The 21,422-nt window shown below is 42.3% G+C and overlaps 1 protein-coding gene across 3 annotated transcripts in view; it reads right to left on the bottom strand.

Annotated features, from left to right (window-relative positions):
* Positions 1–2,253: 2,253 nt before the first annotated feature.
* Positions 2,254–21,422, bottom strand: part of CREB5 (cAMP responsive element binding protein 5) — a 212,816-nt gene continuing 193,647 nt past the window's right edge. For all 3 annotated transcript variants that reach the window (XM_032183330.1, XM_032183331.1, XM_032183332.1), the window contains 4 exons: positions 10,495–10,818; positions 5,232–5,459; positions 4,432–4,540; positions 2,254–3,444 (listed from right to left, as the gene is read on the bottom strand). In XM_032183330.1, the coding sequence (XP_032039221.1) occupies positions 3,281–3,444; positions 4,432–4,540; positions 5,232–5,459; positions 10,495–10,818 (825 nt within the window). In that variant the 3' untranslated portion in view covers positions 2,254–3,280. The remainder of the gene's footprint in view (positions 3,445–4,431; positions 4,541–5,231; positions 5,460–10,494; positions 10,819–21,422) is intronic.

Below are 21,422 nucleotides of genomic sequence, written 5' to 3'. Positions count from 1 at the left end.
TTGGACTTGAGAGAAAAGTGTGTCAGCCTCCAGTAGCAGCTGGTGGGAAAGCAGGATTTCTCCTCGAATGAAAGATCGCAGTAAGTGCATGGCGAGTGACGTGCTCAGAAGCAGGCCGCTTCCACCAGCGCCTGCAGAAGGCCGGTCCCGGGGGGCCGAGGGGCAGGGGCTTCTCCTGCGGCCTTTGCTCGGTCCACGGCCGGACCGGCGGCTTGAGGAAAGGCTGCAAGACCCCTCCCCTGGAAAACAAGAGTATTTTCACGTGGAAGTGAATCTGGTGAGCGATATAAGGTGCCTGGCAGGGTTGGTCCTTTTACTGATAGAGCTAATATAAATATGCTGCATGTTGTCTTGGCCTGTGAACCTGCGACAGAGTTACAAGAAGCAATAGCAAATAGCTTTTCATCCTTTACTTATTTCCACATCACTAGCAATGATTATACCTAAAGGCCAATAGTATAGAGAGGAGACATTTCATTGTAATTACACATTTAGGCCAACATGTGTGGTTGGCTTGCCTAGTTAGCATTAAAAAAAGAAATAATTGAGCTATATATAATACACATCAGTCAAACTGTCAAGTTGCTGAATTTAACAAAACTTAGGCAAGGTTTTTGTATTTTTCTTTTTTTTTTCTTTTTTTTTTTTCCTTTTTTTTCCCTTTTTAATGTAGAGGCTTTCAGTTTAACAGCTAAATATTTTAATTGAGGAGAGTGAATAAAATGAAGCTAAACTGTAATTCTAGTGCAGTGTAGCTCAACTGGGTATTCTAATATTATCAACAACTTTGATTTTTACTTTTTAATGTACTTAAGTGCTACCCATATAGAGGGAAAGTTTTTTTAAATTAACCCTGTGATAGCATTTATTTTTCACAGCGAATGATGAAATTCAGACACAGGGGAAAGGCTTATTTTGTTGTTTTTACATCGTGGATACTCAGCTGGAACATTTTGCTCAACTGCATATTTGAAAAAAGTTCCTTTGGGAGCCATGATGAAGCAAGACCATTTAGCTATTACAACTGGAGGTTAAAAAAAATTATAGATTCAGTATTTAAAACACTTTAAAAGTATATGTTTGTCTAAAATATAATAGAAAATCCTTTACATTTGTATTTTTTCGTAACTTTTTTTTTGGTTCTTAGACTATATAATCAAGTCAAGATTTACACTGTACATTAAAAATCTTCTTTTGAATGTATTTGCATAAATGGAAAGAGAGCTGTTCAAGAATACTGATAAAAAGTCAGTTACCAAGAGAAGAACTAATTCAGAAACATATGATCCTCAGAATTTTGCCTTTCCTTCCACGAGGGCCCTGATTCTGACAGTGCCTCCCACTTCACTTGTTGAGCTCTCCTTCCCACACGGAGAAGAGTCACCCCGCTACATAAAACCCACGACTCCTCTCAAACCCAAGAAACAGCGGCTGAGGACAAGAACCTCGCTTCAGAACAAAGCGTGTTCAGGACTGGAACATTTGCCAGGAATAGCATGAATTAGCTTTTGCTATTAAAGATGCAGTTTGAAATGTTTGAACGCTCATCGCCAACTCAGAGCCCGCTCCCCAAGGCAGACGAAGGAGGTGTTGCCGCTGCCAGCCATGAGAGCAAAACCAGGTCCCAGGATATTGAAAGGCAGCATAATTAACTGGCATCATCTCCCTCTGATTTTCCCATCAATCACTGCTACTACTCTGGGATGCAAATCCGTTGTGCTGAGGGGCAAGCGCATAGTCCAAACAAAACCCTTAATTGTGGCATAAAGCCCCTTTACAGACCCTCTTTGCAGGACTGAATTTTATCCAGCCAGCACAGTGGAATTTGCCGTTCTTGCAGCACTTCTTAGCGGCTGCGTGCTTTAAAAAAAAAAAAAATTTAGCGTCATTATGAGACAATTCCTTACCCGCTATAAACTGGCATAAGTGCCATTAAAGTCAGTGAAGCTCCACTGATGTCTGCCAGCTCAGGACAAGTCCATGTACATCTAAAGGGATGCCTGCAGAGAGCGGGACTTTCCCTGGTAATTAAAAATGGCATTTTTCCAACTGGTCAGAATGGTTACACTGATTTATTTTTCATTTATAGCCCATGAAATCTGAGGCTGTTAGCTTTTGGTGCTAGAACAATGTAAGCAAGTTAGGGAACAGAACTTTCCTGAATTATTATATACTACACAGATTTACTATGTTAACGACTGGCAGTGCAAAAAAAAAAAAAAAAACAACAACTTGCTGTAATTCTCAGGTGTTACTTGCTATGCCTGCACTGTGCCACAGCCATTTACCTCAGCAACTTACACGGCTCCTAGCGTCAACACAGCTGGCTCTCAATCCTGCTTCACCTGTGACTGCACTGCTTTCGCCTTTCCCTGTTTATTAAAAGCACTAAATCAGGAGCATTTGTATTTTTTAAAAAAGAAATGCTCAGCACAGCCCAGCTGCGGGTGAAGAGCTAGTGAAAGCAGCAGCCTTGCTGGCGGTTTTTAGGGGGCTTCAAGTTTTTGCTTGTTCATTCCTGTTCTCCGGGGGTGGGGGGAGAGAAGGGGAAGAGGTGGAAGTGAGGATGTCTTGGAGAGAAAAAAAAAGCAGGAAAAAGTTTGGTAAAGAGAAGGACAGAGGGCTTGGGAAGGGAGGAGGAAGATGTGAGAATAATGTAAGGACAAAAAGGGCAGGGTGAGAGAGAGAGGTGGGGAGGAAAGCTGGACAAAAGGGCACAGTATTTGGGCTTGGTTTTGTTCTGATAGCCACATAGCTACGTAACCGCATTGAAAAAGGCTCTGAATACAAGACAGGGTTCTGGTGATAGCACAACGCTAACTCATTTTTTATGATGCTGTCAGCAGATGCCCTCTCTCTATATTTATAGCCTAATTACTCCTAGTTACCTACATATGACTCTGTTTAATACTTTTCATGCCTCACATTGGCTAACAAGCTGCAGTTTAACACAACTCCGTATTTCTGAGGCTTCAGGCTAGATTGGTGAGAAGGAAACGTGACTATGTACATAGACAGTTAGGTTTATAAACAAGTAACTGGTACCAAAAAAACTGGAGAAAGCACCAAAGCATTTCTCAAGCTGATAGCATATTAATTGCATAACTCCCTTTTATGTAACTAAGTATAAAAGACATTTTAATAACTATAAAAATGAAAGCCAGAGTCTTTCAAGAACTGAGGAATCTTCCAGGCTTGTGTTACGGTCAAAAATGTCCTTAGCACAGAGGATGCTTTGATACGCTTCCACACTCCCCTAGCAGTTTCTGATCAACCAGTTTTAAAGGATTGGGTTGATGTCTGTTCTGTGGCTGGCGAGCTGGGTGAGAGTGGAGCTTCCCACAACGTCGCTGACAGAGGAGGAGGTCGTGATGGTGTTGTGCTGGATGACTTGCTGTTGGGAGCACGCTGGGACCGGGCTTGCAGGAGGACTGCTCTCGGGACCTGGGCAGGGCGTGAGGGACAGAGACAACACACGTTCAACGATCTGATATTCACCTGGCTTCAGGAGCCGGGACCTTGGAAAAACTCCAGTGCCTTAATGACTATAAAACTAATGCCAGGAGAAAATTCCAGTATCTTAAGATTTATAAAACTAGTGTTGGGATGCTTAAATGCTTTATTCGCTCCAGCAGAAATCAAAATTGCAGTGCAGTGCACTGCATCACAGAAAATCTAATTCAAGCAACAGTTGATAGGCATGTAATGCAATTACATATTTTTTCTTTGAGTACTGTTAAAAAGCCAGATGCGTAGTGATGTAGAGGAGATAGAAAAGGGCTCTATTTTAAGAAAATGTTGCAATCTAGCAAATATTAACCCCAAGGCTCTTCTGAGCCACTCCAGAGCCAAGCAAAGAATTTGTCCATAAATTACCATACTTGTAAAATGCATCAGCTAGACATAATCAGTTCAATGTCTCCATTAGGCGCGATTAAAAAAAAAATACACAAGTTAAGAGTCAAAAAAGAACAAACCTTGAAAACCTGCGCCGAGCCTGGTCTGCGCCACTGTCAGAGCACAGTACCATTTTCGCTGGAGGGGGCTGTAATGCTTTCCTTTACAACCTTCCTTTGGAGAGTTATTTTAATGTGCTGGCAGCGCTGTGCCCAGGAGGACTCTTGCAGGTCTGGAGCTCTGGGTTCAACGGGGATCCTCCGCATGGGAGCCAGCGTCCATCCATGCGCATCGCCGTGCAGGGTGGAGGGACGGGGGGGGACCAGCGGTGCTGTGCTGGATGCAAACCACGGCTTTTTGGTTTTTAAGCAGGGCTGATTAAATAGGGGCAGGAGATGGGACGGCTCGGATGATGTTTGAGAAGAGAGGCTCAAGTGATAATATATGGCCAAGAAGGGGTTCTGGAGGGAAGAGCTAGAAACTGTGTTTTCCTGCGCGTGGTGTGGAGACAGTGCAAACATACCAGCTACTTACTTAGATATCCTTGTGATTCTTTCTGCATGGCTGTTATCGGACAGTCTTTATGCGTTAACAACAACTGTTTCAGCTGTGCTACCTCATTTTTCAGCATGGAGACCTCGTTCTAGAAAAGAAATAGAGAGTTGGGTTTGCCACAAAGCTTAAAATACGCTGTTAAGCAAAGTTGAAATCCAAGAACACAGAAACTACTCTACAACATTGTAAGAATGGGGCAAAAATGGCACTGACATAATCAGTGCCCGTAGCTGGGCTTATGGTAATGTTTACCCTTGACAATATTTTAGAACTCCTTCTGAGGGCAGCTTGGCTTCCAGACTTGAAGCCGTAAGCTGACATGTGAACTAACTTCTGTGCCCATTATCAGAAGGGCACCATTCCTGCTCAGCGTGCTTTTATTGTCATAGTTACATCCATCCCCTTCCCATCTATTTACACTCCCATCTCACCACCTTGGAGTTAGGGCTTAACTACATGCCCTGCTCTGAAGAAGTCTTTTACAGCTGAGTTAATGGCACTTAAAAAAATTAAAAAAAAATAAAAAAAAATAAAAAAAAAATGCAGTGACAAGAAAAGAAAATAAATACAACTCTGTCTAGTGAAGGCTTCTAAGTCCCAAGACAGCTTTTCCTGGCTTATCCTGCTAAAATGAAATTACTCCCCTAATTGAAGCACAGACACCTCCGTTAACCGACTCTGATTGTGCCTGCAGCCCCGCGCTGCGCTGGCTGTGCCGGGGTAGCACCGAGCATAAAGAGGGCCTCTGTGTCCTCGGGGGCGCAGACAGTAGCTCGCACCTGAAGCTGCATGTTTGTCTGGGTGAGTTCTTCTGCTTTCTTTTCCAGTGACATCACCCAGACCTTCCTCTTCTGTCTGCAGCGCGTGGCAGCGGCTCGGTTCCTCTCCAGAAATTTCCGCCTCCTTTCATCTGGGTCTTCATCCACCACCCTCCTCCGGCGGCCTCCGGTGGGCTGCGGCGGCTGTATCGTCTGCGTGGGCTGCATCTGCTGCGCCGCTGGCGAAACCTGGCGGGGGAGAGGTCGGACACGGTGCTGAGGTGTGGGGAGAGGTGGAGGGAGCGATGCTGGAGGGAAGAGAGGCATCTCCCATGTGGGACGGCGGGCTTCCTGGCAAGGGCTGGGAAAGGCATGCCTTGAAAGACGCCGCCAGATGCCACCGCTGTTAGCTGCTGGCAACGAGTTGCACCGGCCAAAGGGGAGATTTTTTGAAATGATTCTCTGCATATTAGTAGGGAAAATATTTTTCCCCTTACGGTTAGTTATTAAAAACATGTCACTTAGGTACTTTCTCTGCCACCACCTATTTCAAAGCTGAAACGTCAAGTTTCTCTCAGCAGCTCTTTTAATCAAAGCAGAAGACTGTAGGGGCCTTATTTCTGTCTCTCTCTTTTTTTTTTTTTTTTTTTTTTTTTTTTTTTTTCTCTCTCTCTCTCTGTTTTTTTGTAATTGCTTCCAAAATTTTGGGACATTTCTATTTCACATGCTCTTCCACCTCCATTCTCATACTTCAAAACCTCTGGAGATGGGAGCTACAAACACTTTTCATGTCTGAGGGCACTCTGGAGGCTACAGGAGTGGATGGTGGAGCCAGGAGACCTTGGTGTCCATGAGATGGAGTCAGAAGAAAGGATTTAGGGAGCTAAATTCAAACTTGGGTTTTGAAGGGTGGCTGGTATCCCTGCAGTACATGTAGGTACTGCCATATCCCCCTTTTCAGCCATTTCCCTTTGACCTCTTTTTGATGCTATACTCCTTTTTATTATTTTATTATTTATTTGACAGCAGACGTGAAAAAACAGTCCTATCCCCTCTGCTATGAAAATATGGAAAAATATGTGTTTATGCTTTTTCATGTGAAGGAAATTATCAGTCCTGCTGCTGAGAGCAACTGGCCTTACAGAAGAGGCTCATGATGGGGACAACAGCCAACAGTCTGAGCTGACTCCCCGTGGGTGGAATACATGTCTGCATCCCAGTCAGGAATGAGCCTCAGACGTAACGCTCGGTGTTTCTGAAGCAAATGGTGCTGGGGAGTCACCAGCTTTTGGACCACTTTCCTGCCTTGCGATGGTGCACATGCCATGGGACCCCGGGCTCTGGATTTTGCTTGGGGCTCAGGACAGATTGCTGGCACACAGCTGGAGAAGCTGGTGCTGCTCATGCCGCTTTTGCTTCAGCGGAGTCTGGAACAGTCTGGAAACCAAAATTGTTGACTCAAAATTAATGCTGTTGTTCTGGCAAAGGCCCAAACCTTCAAGGTGCTTCCTTTTGACTATAGGGAGTGGACGTACTCAGTGCTTTGTCAGGCTGAGTTCTGAATTTCAACTGCAGCAATTAACACGTGTTTGCCTAACACATCTGTCTGTCTCAATTGAAATGATACTATCGTCTTGCAAGGTCGCTTTTCTGTCTAGAATCACCACACAAGCTGTGAAGAAGAGAACTGTTTGTTCCCTCCCCCAGCTGACTTGTGTCAATTACAGTGGCAATTTCATGTGTAATTATTCCGTGCATCTGATAATGCTTTTTGCATGAAGCCAGATTTATTCTCAGCTTTCAGTTGCACAGTCAGGGAATCTCCCTTGCAGGAGCAGAAGAAAGAAATAAAATTTTAAAAAGCTTCTAAAAATAAATTAGCCACCCCACGCTTTCTGCCTGATTCTTAAAATTTCTGTGTGTATTAAGTTCTTATGTTTGCAGGTAAAGTCTCCAGTCTTCTGCCCACACTGGGGTTGTCCCTCCACTGCAGCCGCCTGCTCCCTTCCCTGCCACAATGCCCTGGCTGCCCGCAGGAGATCACCGCCGAGGGATGCCAGCTGCTCCCTGTCCACTGGGGCCAAGCACGCCACCTCCTTAGCAATATGTCTGAGTGCAGAGGCCTCAGAGATCCCTTTTAATGTCAACAGAGCATCAAAGGGCTTTCATTTTCTCACATACAACACCTTTCCAGACTTCAAAGATCTGTTATTTATGTTTCTGGACACCAAAAGCTTTCCTTATCCCATTTCTCTCCTTTTTCATCTAGCATTAAAAAGTCTTGTTTCTTAATTCTCCCTGTCTGCTACACAGACAGCAGAAGGTGACTATAGAATTATTATATATTTTTTTTCCTCCTTATGGTCATTTTCTCCTGTATAAGTAGTGAGTCGGTTTGTTTTCAGAAGGTACCAGTCAGTGTTTGGGCAGTCAGCATGTGTTTTCAGAACAATGACAAAATCTTCCCTCCATCCCTGGCAGATATTAATTAGAAAGGCTGGCATTACATCACTAATAATGTCACATGGGACGATTAGCTGATTTTTAATAGATAAGTCTGATATGAAGAAACAGTAATGGGACCAACACAACAATGACTATAGTAGCTGAGGCAACACTACTACAACTTGGTAAAATAGCTCTTTCTCAGAACAGAATGTATTAGAAGGCCATTTCTAGTTTTATCCTTGATCTAATGTTCCTCTCTGTTCTTTGCAACTTACCATAAAATTAATACCCATTCACTCATTCTGGCAAAGCACTGGTCTCCCCATGTACCGAAATGGTATGTGAAATGCGTGAAATGAATACTGACATTACAAAAGGGTGTGGTGTAAAATAACACAAAGTTGTGACACGGGAGCGAATGGCCCACAGCAGTGTGGACCATGCTGCCTCTTGGCAGGCAGCTTGGAACCAAAGAATCTGGCTTAGGAGAATAAGGAGGTTAATAACTAGTAAAATGCACCATGAAATTAATGTCTTCTGGAGGAGTCTGTCAATACCATGAAGAATATGGATGCGCTTAAAAAGTAATAAGCATGTATTTATTGTGTTTCCCTCTTGCAGCAAACCCTTCCACTCTCCCCACTAACGCATCTGTTCAGAAATCATTATTGTCTTTGCACCATGGGAGTAGACATGCAACAAGGAACAGATGATCCTATGAGTCCTACTAAGCCTCATCAGCCATCACCCCCTGTTCACAACCTTTTGGTGACACTTACACCTATGGTCAAGGTGAAGACCTCCTTGATCCCTGGTGGGGCCCATTGCCTCCAGTGACACTGTGTGCCCTGAAAAGCTCATGTTACTGTGTGGGCCTTGCTCCAGAGACTCCGTGGCGCCAGGATGCATCTGGCATAGCTTTGTGGCTGCCAGTCAGTCCACCTGCCCTGGTGTCTGCCTGCAAGCCTTTTGGGGGTACCTAGCTAACAGGGAATGCAAAGCACAAGGAGCCTAGGCTGTTCTAACCAAAACGACTCAAAAACAGCTTCAGCAACACCTACATTAAGAAGGAAAGGCAGCTGTAGGTCATTGGCTCATTCTTAAAACTGGGAGTTTTTTTTTCTCCTCACCTGCTGTAAGTGAAAATATGGACGTTTTAGCAGTGGTGCCCCACACTGTGGTATTGGACTCCACCACATGCATTAACATGTTTACCCTCCCAGCTCCTTGGTGAGGTGTCACTGCTATTACCCTCATTTTAAAAGCCTCAGAGAGGTTGAGTGACTTCCTCTACTGCACGCACAAAGTGCTAAGCACAACTTCACCCTTACTCTCTCATGGATCTCCTAGACAGCCGTCAGCTTACTTTTGGTTTCACTGTTATGAGATAATGTCTTTTTATTGGAGTTTTTAAACAACTCCAAGGAAAATAACTCATTAACAGATGGGAAAATAATTGAATTCACAAAGTAAAAACTGAACTAAACTTAGGAAAGCTCTGGACATCTTCTCACAGGGGAGTCTGCTGCTCTCTTATTTAGACTGTTTCTCTAAAGCTGACAATTCATTTTACATTAGCAAATGCTTTAGGGAAATCCCATGTGCTTGCAGCCTCTGCAATAATAAAGCTAGATGTTAGTAAATAGTTAATGTTGTGGGACACTGGGATGTCAGCCAAATCCTCTCATTTTCTTTAATGTTTTCTAAGAGCTTGTCTGAAAGGTATTTGCAAGCAACACAATACTTCACAGGCTGAACTTCTTACGGCTGGCTCTTTGTCCTCATTCTGTGCACTACCTATTTGTCCTCCTTAAATTTGCTCCCCAGACCTGACACATTACATTCACTGGCCACTGAGTTCTGTTTTTCTTGTGTGATCTCTCTGATGCAGAAACTTTAAATATCAGTAGAATTCCTCTTAAAAAATGCTCGCTGAAGTCCTTGTTCACTAGTTCGTTAGTTCAAGAAACATTCAGTTCAGATACTGAATTTCCCAAATTGCTGAAGCCAATGTACCTGGTCTAAAAACGGAGACCTCCATCTCATTCAATGGAGACATTCACTGAGCTCTTATCATCTGAATCCAATTCAGATTTCCCTTCCTGATTTAAATCTCTCTCCTTGGACTGGCTTCATTGTCTCTTTCTCCTGACACAGTATCCACTATTGCCTGCACTCTTACCTAATTCTGACTTGCTCTCATATTCCACAGCTGGGGGCTGCCATCCCCTTCACAAGATCTGGAACCCTTTTTCTTTTCCTCTAAGCCAGTGTATCTTACCTTAAAACAATCTATCATCGCTATCTCCACTTTGACAGGAAATAAATATGTCATTGAGTTCAGTGAGGTTATTTCTTTACATACCACACACACACATTCCTTACTTTGAGTATGCATACACAGGGCCAGTTTACTTCACTAAATATTGTGCTATGCATTTCTGTAGATGGAACACACATACAGCTCTTTAAATCTTAGCCCGAGAAGTTTAGGTTCAAGCACGTTAAGCAACATATATAATACATTAATCTTCATAACGTACTTCATCCATAAAAGGATGCGTGGCAATTTTCAGAGATCAGAGCACAGAAAAAACATGTAGCTCCTTATTAAGTAAAATATTAGAAATATATAGGAAATTAAGCACCAGAATAAACTGTTGCTTCACTCTGTTTTCTGAATAGTGCTTCCCTGCCACCGGTAGCAGGCACTTACGAGCAGCTGGAGGGGCTAGTATCTATTAAGACATGCGTACAAGAAGAAACAATGGAGGCAGCAGGCTCTAACTCCACATAACAGCAAAACTCAGCGATGCAGCATGACATGAAGGTCTACCTGTGCTTGTCCGCCCGAGTGCAGGGGTGGGTGCGGCGAGGTCTGGTGATGTGCCGGGTGTGCGTGAAGGTGCGAGTGGGAGTGGTGGTGGGGATGGTTCTGCTGGTGATGAGGCTGAGGATGAGGATGGTGTGCTGGATGCTGGTGCTGGTGTGGGTAGGAGTGGTGAGGTGGCAGTGTCTGGTGCTGATGAGGATGTGAGTGCATATGATGGTGTGGCGTCTGGTCCTGCCGCGAGCTCATCATTTCCATCATGTGGCCCATGGTGTTCATATTCCCGTTCGACATGGCGGCAGGGTGGTGAGTCAGTGCTGCCTTCAATCTCTGGAAGAGAGCAAGGAAGAAAATTAAACATTTATGCACAAAGTTCTGAGCATTCAGAAGATTTCTGCTGTGTGGAAATGGTCCCTTCTCTTGTGTTTTGAGATTTATTTATTTTTTTTCCTGTTGTTCCCTTGATGAAAAGCATCTTATTTCAGTTTGAGAAAGAACATATTCTTGGGCTTTAATCTAGTTTTCCACTGTAAATATGTACAGATGTAAACATCTGAATTGAAACTTAACAGTTGCACTTTTCCTACTGTGCTGCTGAGGAGAAATAACTGGCTTTCATTCTTTTCTGTTTGTCCAGCTTAGTAGCTTTATCAAGCTTGTATCAGACCAAGAAAGGTCTGATGAAAATAAAGATGAAACAAAGTCTGATACTTAGTTCCCCTCCTTGTTACAACAGATTTTATTTTAATAAACATTGATAAATATATTGCACTGACAAGTGGTTTTCCAATTCAAAGTGCTCTACAGTTGTATTAGCACCCAATCTGCTTGGTTGTTTTTGCTGCTGTTGTTGTTTTAAATCAGAAAGACAAGAAAATAGTAAGGGTTATCTCAAATTGATCCACTTTCTTTGCTGAAAGGGTCAAATATCTGCTGTGTTATTGCATGCCAACCCCTGTTCTCGTGTTTTGTACTCGGTTGGGCCCTGGAGCCCTGACTAGGGCAATTTTCTCCTTAATACTGATGGGATTCTTTCACTTTTACCAAAACACCACCAAAGGGCAATGGGGAGGTTGGTAGGTTCTGAACTGCAGGATAGGGTCCTTGTGTGATAGATAACTGAAATACAGAAAAAAGAAAAAAAAAAGTTCCCTTTCAGCACATTTGCACAGCCACCCCAAAGCTGTGAATTACACTGGAATACAGCCACCTTGCTGATGTAGTCCTACCCTTCAAATTACTGAAATCACCAGTGTTTTTGGGGAGTGTGCCAAAGTTAGTGCCTGATAGGTGTCAGCTAAGAGAAGGGCTTCTTTCAAGTCTGTAGAAACCTCCTTCACATCCATAATTCTCTGTCTTGCTGAATGTAGCTCATTCTTTCCAGGCAGTTACCCAAGACTTCTTTTCACTTTGAAGAAATCAACATGCACTTGCTTTACTCTCACCAGTCCAAGCAATTAGTCAGCAGAAAATGGTAGGAAGAAAATGGAAGGAAGGAGGTTCACAGCATCACTTGATGCCAGACTAGCATGATTTGAATAACCCATGAACTAGCTCATAATTCATTATCCAACCAGACAATATAATGACGAGCAGACAGCTCATCAGTAAGAGATGCCTTCTACAGGAGAGCCAGCGAGAAAAAGTATGAGAAACAGAGGTGTGCTTTTCCCTATAGCAAGTGTTGTGGGTCACAGACGACACTCAGAAAATCCTACAGCCCGTGTGTCTAAGTCTTGCCAGTTGGAGGAGTGATGACCAGATCAAATTGCATTTTGATTTCGTCTTTAAAGCAAAATGAACCTGGCAGAACACTCAGAACCTATATACAAGAATTTCAATCTAATTTGTATTGAAATAACATCTGTCTGTGCAATACCCCTGCAAGGCCATGGGTAGATGATCCTACGTTCAAAGCTGCTGCCCTGTTCTACTTGTGCATCTGTGAGTGAGGAAGAAACAAATTCTTAACAACAACAACAACAACAAAAAGGAAAGAAAATGAAGGTATCATAGAAAACATTTTAGAAGGAAAAAAAAAAAAAAAAGGAAACAGGATTGATCCAAAATATAATCCCATAATTTTTGTATCCCATACGTTTTTGCAGACTTTATGAAGGTCATTCCAGTGAGGCATACTAATAGATCCATTAATCCAAGTCTGGTAGCTCATTTCACTAATGATCAATTGGCTGAAGAAGACTTTAAAAAAGAAAAGATACTTTGGTAAGACGTATCCATGCTTCAGTTTGTATTAAGGAAAACTAGACTGCCGACTTAAGAAATTTCCTCACATAAAGCCTATCAAATTATTACTACACTATAGCACATGTCACAACCTGACAATCTTTTCAAACAGAGAACGAGGCAACCATAGCAGCAAGGTTAAATACCTCTTACCCTACTGCTGAGTATTTACTTCTAAAGTCCAAAATGAGCTCAATCTGCCATCAACAGCAGTAACCTGTCCTGGGTATAAAATGGAGGACTTCAGCAGCTGTCATCCTTAACATTTCTGAGTTCAAGTGCTACCCTGGTAATTGCAAGCAGCTCTTTACAATGCTCAGAGTAACTGGTGTTAGCCAGGAGTGTATTCAGAAAAATACAGAAAACACCACATGAATCATCTGAGTCAGTCAGCACATCATTCTTCTTCAAAACTGGTTAAAACCTTTTTCACGGAGCTGAGCCACCACACAACACTAAACCAAATCACCAACAAAAGCTATTGTAACTTTGTTTTCTGAATCACAATGCAAAAATAGGTTCTCACTGGACAGCAGTTTTATGACCGATGAATACCTAACATAATCTATCAATGCTATATTTGTCAAAAATCTTTGGAACTGAACTGCAGCAAGTTGTATTCTAAACTGCAGAGTTTCAAAGCCAAAAAAAAAAAAAAAAGAGGGAAAAACTTAATGTGCGAATAAACATTTTTTTTTTCAGCTGTAAAAACTGTGGCTTATTAGTATGGCACGACTTCAAGGAGAATAAATTATTTTGTTTTCTTTCCGTAGCCCCTTCTACCACATCCATTTATTTGAGATAGCAAATCAAGAGAGACAGCGAGAGGTCTGACGTGCAGCTGGTTTCAGTCAATAGGGGTCATTTCCATTTGGTCTGTGTATTTTACAAGCTCCTTGTTCACTGTTCCCAATGGGAGGGTGGGCCAGCTGCCCTGGATCCGAGTCCTGGTAAGAAACCAGCTATCTACCTCATCCCATCCCAACGCAGCAGCAGCGATCGCCCGGCCCTCGCATCTCTTTAACTTCATGCTTAGATCAGCTCTGCAGCAGCAAGAGCCCTGCATGCTCATGCACCCAGGGCAGCATTTATCTTTCATTAACGAGTTACCGCTGCCAATCAGACACATTTGGGGAACTATAAACTTTTTTTTTTTTTTTTCAGTCTTCAATGAGATCAATTGGTTTTGATGTTTTAGTTTAGAGCACAGGGGGAAAAAATCACCAGAACTTTGTGAACTCTTTGCATTGTGTATGTGTAGAGCTGGAAGGGAGGCTGCATTTTTGTTATTGTTCTTTTTATGTGTGCTAATTGCAAACAGCTGCTTTATTTTAGTGTCAAATAAAATGAGATGGCATCAAAATTGAGCTTACTGCACTGACTTCATTAGCAAATCAAATCTAGAATGAAATTATAACCCAGGACCCAATCCTGCAGCCATTCAGGTTTTCAGGAACTGTGTCATTGACCACACCAGAGCCTGGGGGCACTCAGCAGCTCCCCAGATGGGGTCGAAACAGAGGACTCACCACTCAGAGCTGCTCTCACCAAAAATCAAAATTTGTGCTAACCTTAGTGATAATGTTTCTTAGAGACCAGTCCTCAAGTTCATTCTTTTTATACTACAATTTTCAAAAAAATTCACCCCAACCTGGAGATACCACTCAAGCCAACAAGAAATGCAGGTACTAATCTTATCAATCTTTTGGCCCTTACTGATTTTTATTTTTATTTTTAATTATTATTTGATCAAACTAACACATCAACCAACATCAGTTACAGCTGATTTCCACTCCATCATGGCATTTCCATTCATGGCAGCCGCTGACGCAGATGAGATGAGCAACCATTTGACAGAGCACAGTCTGTTTTGCCTCTGATCGAGTAAATAAAGAAAACTCCCTTTTGATCCTACAGGAAGCCAGAAGTACATAAATTCTCATGTTTAATGTTTAGGAGGAAACAGAAACAATGGATATTATTGCTCCACAGGTACATGTATTGTGTTCCCTGTGCTATTGCTCATGGTTATGCACTTAACTGACACATCTACTCCGAAGCCACCCCACTGGATATCATATAAGTTAACATCTCAAATAAGCTATAATTGTACCCAGAATATGGTTTTCAGGAAACAGTTGGTTCTGAAAGTGTTTCTACCATCTTAAGCCTGACGTTATAGAGTAGTGAATTGCCTGATGTCTCTCTCTGTATCAACATAGACCACAATTTATTTGCTGTCTGCCAAAAATGGGCTGCAAGCATTTCAGATCATGAATGAAAAAGAATATCAGCTCCCTGAACACTTCTGCAGTTCAAGATTGTTTCACTTTGTAATATTTCTTCATCATGACATCTATTTCAGCGTGTTCTTGTTTTTTGTCCCACTTTTCTTTCTCAGAAATTGCTAGTCAAAAATCACCGGGATTTTTTCTGTTTATTAGAAGGGAAAAAAAAAAAGATAATAAAACCGTCATTTTGGAGGTTGCTTTTCCACAACTAAAAACCCAAATCATTTTGGGGCTTTCATATTTATATAAATATTTGTAATATTTATAATGTTATATTTACAATTTAACAGGCTATAAATATTATACTATATTATATGCCATAATATATACATGAAAATAAACTACAATTTCCTCCCATTTATTCCGTTGTGGAGAAATGAAAACATCCCCTACAATTTTACAGATGTTACTACCTGAGTGGTCTGTGACTGTACCAGGCAATAAGCTATTATGTCATCCAGATGAATTTTAGGTTGGGACAGACATGGAGCCATGATTTTGAATGGGATTGAGCTCTTCTGAATAAGGATGCATTACTGTGCTCATTAAAGTGTTTCTTCCCTTTCTGGTCTGCTAGCCCAAATCCCACTGAAGTAGAGAAGGGACAAGACTAGCTGTAGTATCAGTTTAATGTCTGGTATATTCTTGTCAGGAGATTTTATCAGGTTCCTGCAGGCAGATGGAATGTGATCTCAAAGATATTTTCTTGTACCAGTGACTGTGATTCTAGTCCCTATTACACAGGAATGGAATAAATTCCATGCAGGGGATAGAAGAGACTAAAGTGAGATGGGAAATCAGAAATATATAGACATCAAACAACCCCACACGTCTGCAAATAGGTAACAACCACAAGGTGAAAATCTTGATTAGTCAAACTTCATGGCAAACATCCCATTGACTTCAGTGGCACCAATATTGCTTTCTCATCTGTGATGGTCAAATCCTTTTACACTAGTTCTCATCCAAACTGCAAACCCAAGATGAATACACAGAGTTGAGCTGGTGGCAGCTAAAGCCAAGAACAGAGCGTCACTCAGCATACGGCATGTCATCACACTGAATTCAGTCCTTTCCTCAAAGTGTGATAGTGGTGAGAAAACTTAAGCACAAATGCCACTTTAGTCTTTTATAGCTGGCTTCTTACAAGCATTTCAGTGTCAATAACAGAAACCACTGTTTGCAAATGTTCCACTCACATTCATAAAAGCAAATTGGAGGCGATTCATCTCCAACCAATAAGTGAACTGCAGATACTTATGACTACATTTCAGAGACTGGCGATTAGAAAGTCTCTGATGCCACATTAAATGTTTTCTCCTTCATTTCTCATGCAATAAAAGACAGTCCTGCATATTGACTGCAGGAAGAGCAAAAGGTGTGTGAAGGATGTGAAATCCAGAACCAAAGTGACATGCACTAATGTAAAGTGAAAAGGGGGATGAATTTAATTCACGACTTGCCTGTAAACAGTGCCAAACTGCTAATCTTCTAATTATTCTCAGGCTGTTTGGCAAATCTGAATTATACTTTTCCTTTTCTTTGTGCTTTCTTGCCCACTTAGTCGGATTTTGTAACACCAGTAACAATGGATCGTCATCAAGCCTTCAGTAGAGCTTAGTTTCTAATAAAAACAACAAATTTGCTCCCTTGTCCTTCCAAACACAAACTGAATTGAACTTCAGCAGAAAGTAGTGAGAATCAACTGCAGACAATCAAACCAACAATAAAACTAATAGACACCATGCTGCTCAAGGACGGGTCAGCTGTAATAGCTGCTGCAGTATCTCCAAACTCAGGGCACGGAGAAGCCTGGCTTCCCAGGGACATCAAGACAAGTGACACCTTTCCGGACTAGTGCCAGTCTTAAATTATACAATGCAGGTGGCAGCCAGGGTGGCCCAAGGGAACATGGCCAGAACTGCCATTTTCCGGTGATGGCATGTCATTGAGAATGGCGACTCCAGGAAGAGCAGAAAGCACGAATGAGTTCACATCCCATTCCCACCTAGCAATTTCCTTCTCTTCATCTCAAAGCACCTTACCAAGGACACACGCATCATTATCCTTGTGCAATGCACCATCTTTTTTCAGGGTGATGAGTAGAAAAATACTGAATTCTTCGTGACTATTCTACATGCATTGTACTGAAGAAATAAATTATAGGCGAGACAGAAAATACACTGAAAATATGGTTTATGCTTCTCTCTATATATACTGTTTCTTGCATGAATCATTTCTCAATGCAGTATTAAACAACTGGGTTTGATTTGCACAGGAGTCAGGAAATGTAAAGTTCAAAAAATCAAACCCCTAATTCCCACAAAGTCTAAGTCAATCCCTGCATTTGTATCCTTGACAAGGGATATTTAATTATGTAATCACACAACAGACAGAGAAATGATTTATTACTGGCAAATAGTGTCACATAATTTCAACATACAATACCAATAGAAGGATCCAAAAAATACAACCAGCTTCTGTCTCATTTCCCCTCTATGTGCCAGAGTCCAAAAGCGAAGCTGCTACTTAGCAGCTACCTACCCCTGGAGAGGCAGGTTTCTGACAGCAAAAGGCCTGACAATTTGGGGATTAATTGCTTGTGCCTGCAGTCAGTGGGCAGGCACATATCTTCATCCTCATTCTCCAAATAGACAGTGTTTTGCTTAGTTACTCTGCAAGATTTATCATTGGTATATTTTCATATCATGCCTGCCAGGTTATCACCTGTGGAAAACACAGAAAAGAAAAAAAAAAAAAAAAAAAAAAAAAAGGAGGTGGCAATAAAAGTGCTCAGTATTACACCCTGCAAAGAAGTGGCAAAAGTTGGGCTTGAGGAAACCTGAGCCTGCAGTGCTCATTTTCCAGATGTGTCCTCTAATGCCCATATTACAGCCTACTCCAGAGCTGAAAGACAGCACGTTGGACATGAAATTCTGACAAGGGGCTGAAGCTCCGGTCTTCCTTGCCCTGGCAAGCAAAGGCTTCTGAAACCACGTTCCCATCTTCTAGTACAGTGAAAGCAGGAAGTGTTTGCACAGTGCTCCTATTGCTATATATAACTTCTTGAGCACATAATGAACACTTCTGAATGTATTAAATGAGAAAAGTGGGAATTGAGTTCAGAGGAAGGTTGGGATTTGAATATACAAGCCAGATACATAGCAAAGCCTCACATCAGAGGACTTTTTAACACTGAGAACAATGTTGTAGGTCTGAGTATTTTAATCTGTACTCAAAGATCAGACTGGATTAGCACCGTACAAATTTCTCTCAGCAGAATACTGCTCTGAAGTCTCCAGACCCCTTGAAGAGTGACTTCAGTTTCTTACAGAAGATGCAAGCTGCTTTCTTTCTTTTTCCCTCTCACAAGCATAATATATACACTAAGGACATGAGAAAGGCCGGTTCAAAGTCCTTCTCTGTCTGAAGATTTCTGAACTTTCATCGCCCACCTCTCACTAGGGCTGATTATGATTAAGTCATTCATATTCAAAGAAAAATGCCATCCAAGTATATAAAACTTGGGTTTTTTGTTGTTGCTGTTCTTTTTTTTTTTTTCCTTCACTGGTGTGATTTTGAATACTCGTTTTTCCTGGATTAAACCCAGCACATTTAAAGGGCTACTAGAAAGCCAGAAATGGGATACATGTGCAGTTAAAAGTGCTTTGATTTCATCCCAGATGTGCACTGCTCAAGGGCGTACACACACACACACACACACTCACACAAACCCATTGACTGTGTATAGGCTACGATCTGATCTGCAGATTTTGTTTCAAGATTATACCAACCAGACTCTGAAATGTAAAACCAAAGCCCTGACCACTTACAGCCATTAGGGATCCCAGGGCTCTTTGTGAAAGAGTATTGATGATCATTACCCTATTGGCCTGACTGGAGAATTCAATGCAGGTAATTAGACTTTGTCTCACCACCACATAGTTTCAGGTGAAGTTATTTTCCCCCTTAATTTCTAAATTTAAGTGATTCCTGAAATATTTTTCAAGCATTCATCCTTTTTTTTTTTTTTTTTTTTTTTTTTTCCTTTTCTTTTTCTTCTGAAGACTAGAATTTAAGGTACAGTACAGAGACATATAAAATTAGAATATTCTTATGGGTTATTTCACACATTCATAAAGCTGAATAACAGCATTTGACACCCCCTCCCCCCAAAACAAAACAAAACAAAATCAAGCAAACAAAAAATCTTTTTAATTCAGCAGACAGTTTTCAATTATCTGCCTAAGATAACCTAGTCATTAGTGACTTTTTAATTTTGTGCACTCGTGTATCACGTGTAGTACATAGATACAAACTGTGAAGAGTGTAAACACATTCATTTTGTGTCAATTTTGCCTGTAATAAAATAAATATAATCTACGCTGACAGTTATCTGCCAGGACATCACAAATATTCAGCATTCAAGATATCAGTGTTGATAAATACTGTCCTTTCACACCACCTTGCAAGGTCTTGCACGCCCTCCCAGCTTTTCCGCTAGTCTTCCCCTGACTTTACCCATCAGGCTGCTGCCTCCATCGTGCCCCATTTGTCCTGCACCTGCACACCGTCCCCCTTCATCCATACGCAGCTCAAGTTGCTGCCTTGTTTTTCACCGCCCGGCATGTATCAGCTGCTTTCAAACAGGGGGATCTGGGGTCAGACGCATTGAATTTCAAGGCTACCTGAGGCTCTAGGAACAGCAAGATCTCAACCCTCTCCCAGCTAGCTACTCTAGAAGTTCCTTGAGTTTTTTTAACACTTTATGATAGTTACAGTATTATAGTTACAAGAGAAACAAAAAGAACCAAACCCAGAAATACTCTTTTTTTCATTGGGAAAAAGAAACCGTGACAGTGATTTATGGTAATAGGCTCCACTTTGTGTTTGAAGGGGCTAGGAATGCATCCCAACACTCTTACCATGGCTTAGCGGACAAGCACTGACTTACTAAAATGCAGTATTTCAGCTGCTCACTCTCTTCTGCGCAGTATGCTTACTCTTTGGCACTAGTGCTTTTCACGGCGATGTGTCAGAGCAAACCAGAAAACAGCCATCCCCAGGGAAGGGAAGGATGCTGTCTGCTGGGTAAGCCATTGACTCATCCTGCCATTTCTGGACAGCTGCACTGGGCTGTCCCGCAGCACGTACCACAGGACGCAGAACAAATATCCACGGGTCAGGGGCCTGGCTAGACCCACAGCTGTGGTGGCTGACACAGGAGCAGGATTTCCTTTCCAGCACTGAGCGACAGGTACGGAGAGCATCCTGCCTCGCTTGACTGTGGCACTGTGGGTGTTTGTTCCCTGGTGAGAGTCCTCAGGGACCCAGACACCTTCCCACGCACCAGCTGCCTGCCAGAAGTAGTGGCCAGGAGCAGAGGGACAACATGTGCTCACAGGGCAGGGTCCCTGCAGACTGGTTACCTGTCCCTGCTCACTGTCCTTCCCCGCAGAACTGAGTCTTTTGAAAAGCACGTCAGGCTGCTCCTGCTGCTGCCCTACCTTCCTTTTTTAATATTTCTTGTGTACTTCTAATGAGCGTGGGAGAAAGGCATAAATACCGCCTTGTTTTGGTGCTTTACACATCTTCCTGTCTCCTCTGCCAGCCTTGCCGACAGCATTATCCATCTTCCTGACACCACCATTGTCTGATTCATTTGACATATGCACTAGAAAAAAAAAAAAAGTCATGTTCCGAACAAGATCATAGCGCTGTGATCTCATTCGCATTTCAGTCTCCTCAGTGACTGCACTTCTCGGCACCTCCCGTTCTCACTGCTTTAGGAAGAGAGGGGCTTTTAGAAACAGGGAGCTTTTCCAGCTCGCTCACTACAAAGTTTATAGAAGAGGTGCAGTGAAGGAAACCAGGCCAGCAAAGGATCACAAGCACTTACACACGTATGTTGGATATCAAGGTAATGCAGTAGACACTTCAACGATTTGTCTCCTGCCTGGGGTTTGAAGCAGCAAGGTCTTTCTTGTCTCCCATTACTTAGAGCTGCTTAGGGGCTCTGCATGGGTTATTTGTTATTTCCAAAAGGGAACAGCACTTTCAGAGGCGATGGCAGCGACCAAAGTCCTCCTGGCTATATTATGTATTACAGAAATCACTGAGCCCACCTGTCCCATCATTTCCCTCTCTTTTGAAATTAAAAAACAAAACAAAACAAAAACCACAACAAAAATCATGCTCTCCTCACCTTCGTAAAATTCAGGATAAGCATTATGGCTAAGCTCTCCTTTTCAGCTGGCACACCAGCAAGTCAGTTTAAGGCATTGCTGCCTAGTCTTCTCATGGGTACACACCTCTCACTACATTTGGTGTGTAACTTCTGTCTCGGCTGTGGGAGGTTATACTTCAGGTTGGCTGGAAACCGCTGTGTGCTGGCAG

Source organism: Aythya fuligula, chromosome 2 (assembly GCF_009819795.1).
Source record: "Aythya fuligula isolate bAytFul2 chromosome 2, bAytFul2.pri, whole genome shotgun sequence".
Classification (NCBI taxonomy): domain Eukaryota; kingdom Metazoa; phylum Chordata; class Aves; order Anseriformes; family Anatidae; genus Aythya; species Aythya fuligula.
Note: the sequence above shows the minus strand (reverse complement) of the source record. Positions and strands in the feature narration are given on the sequence as shown.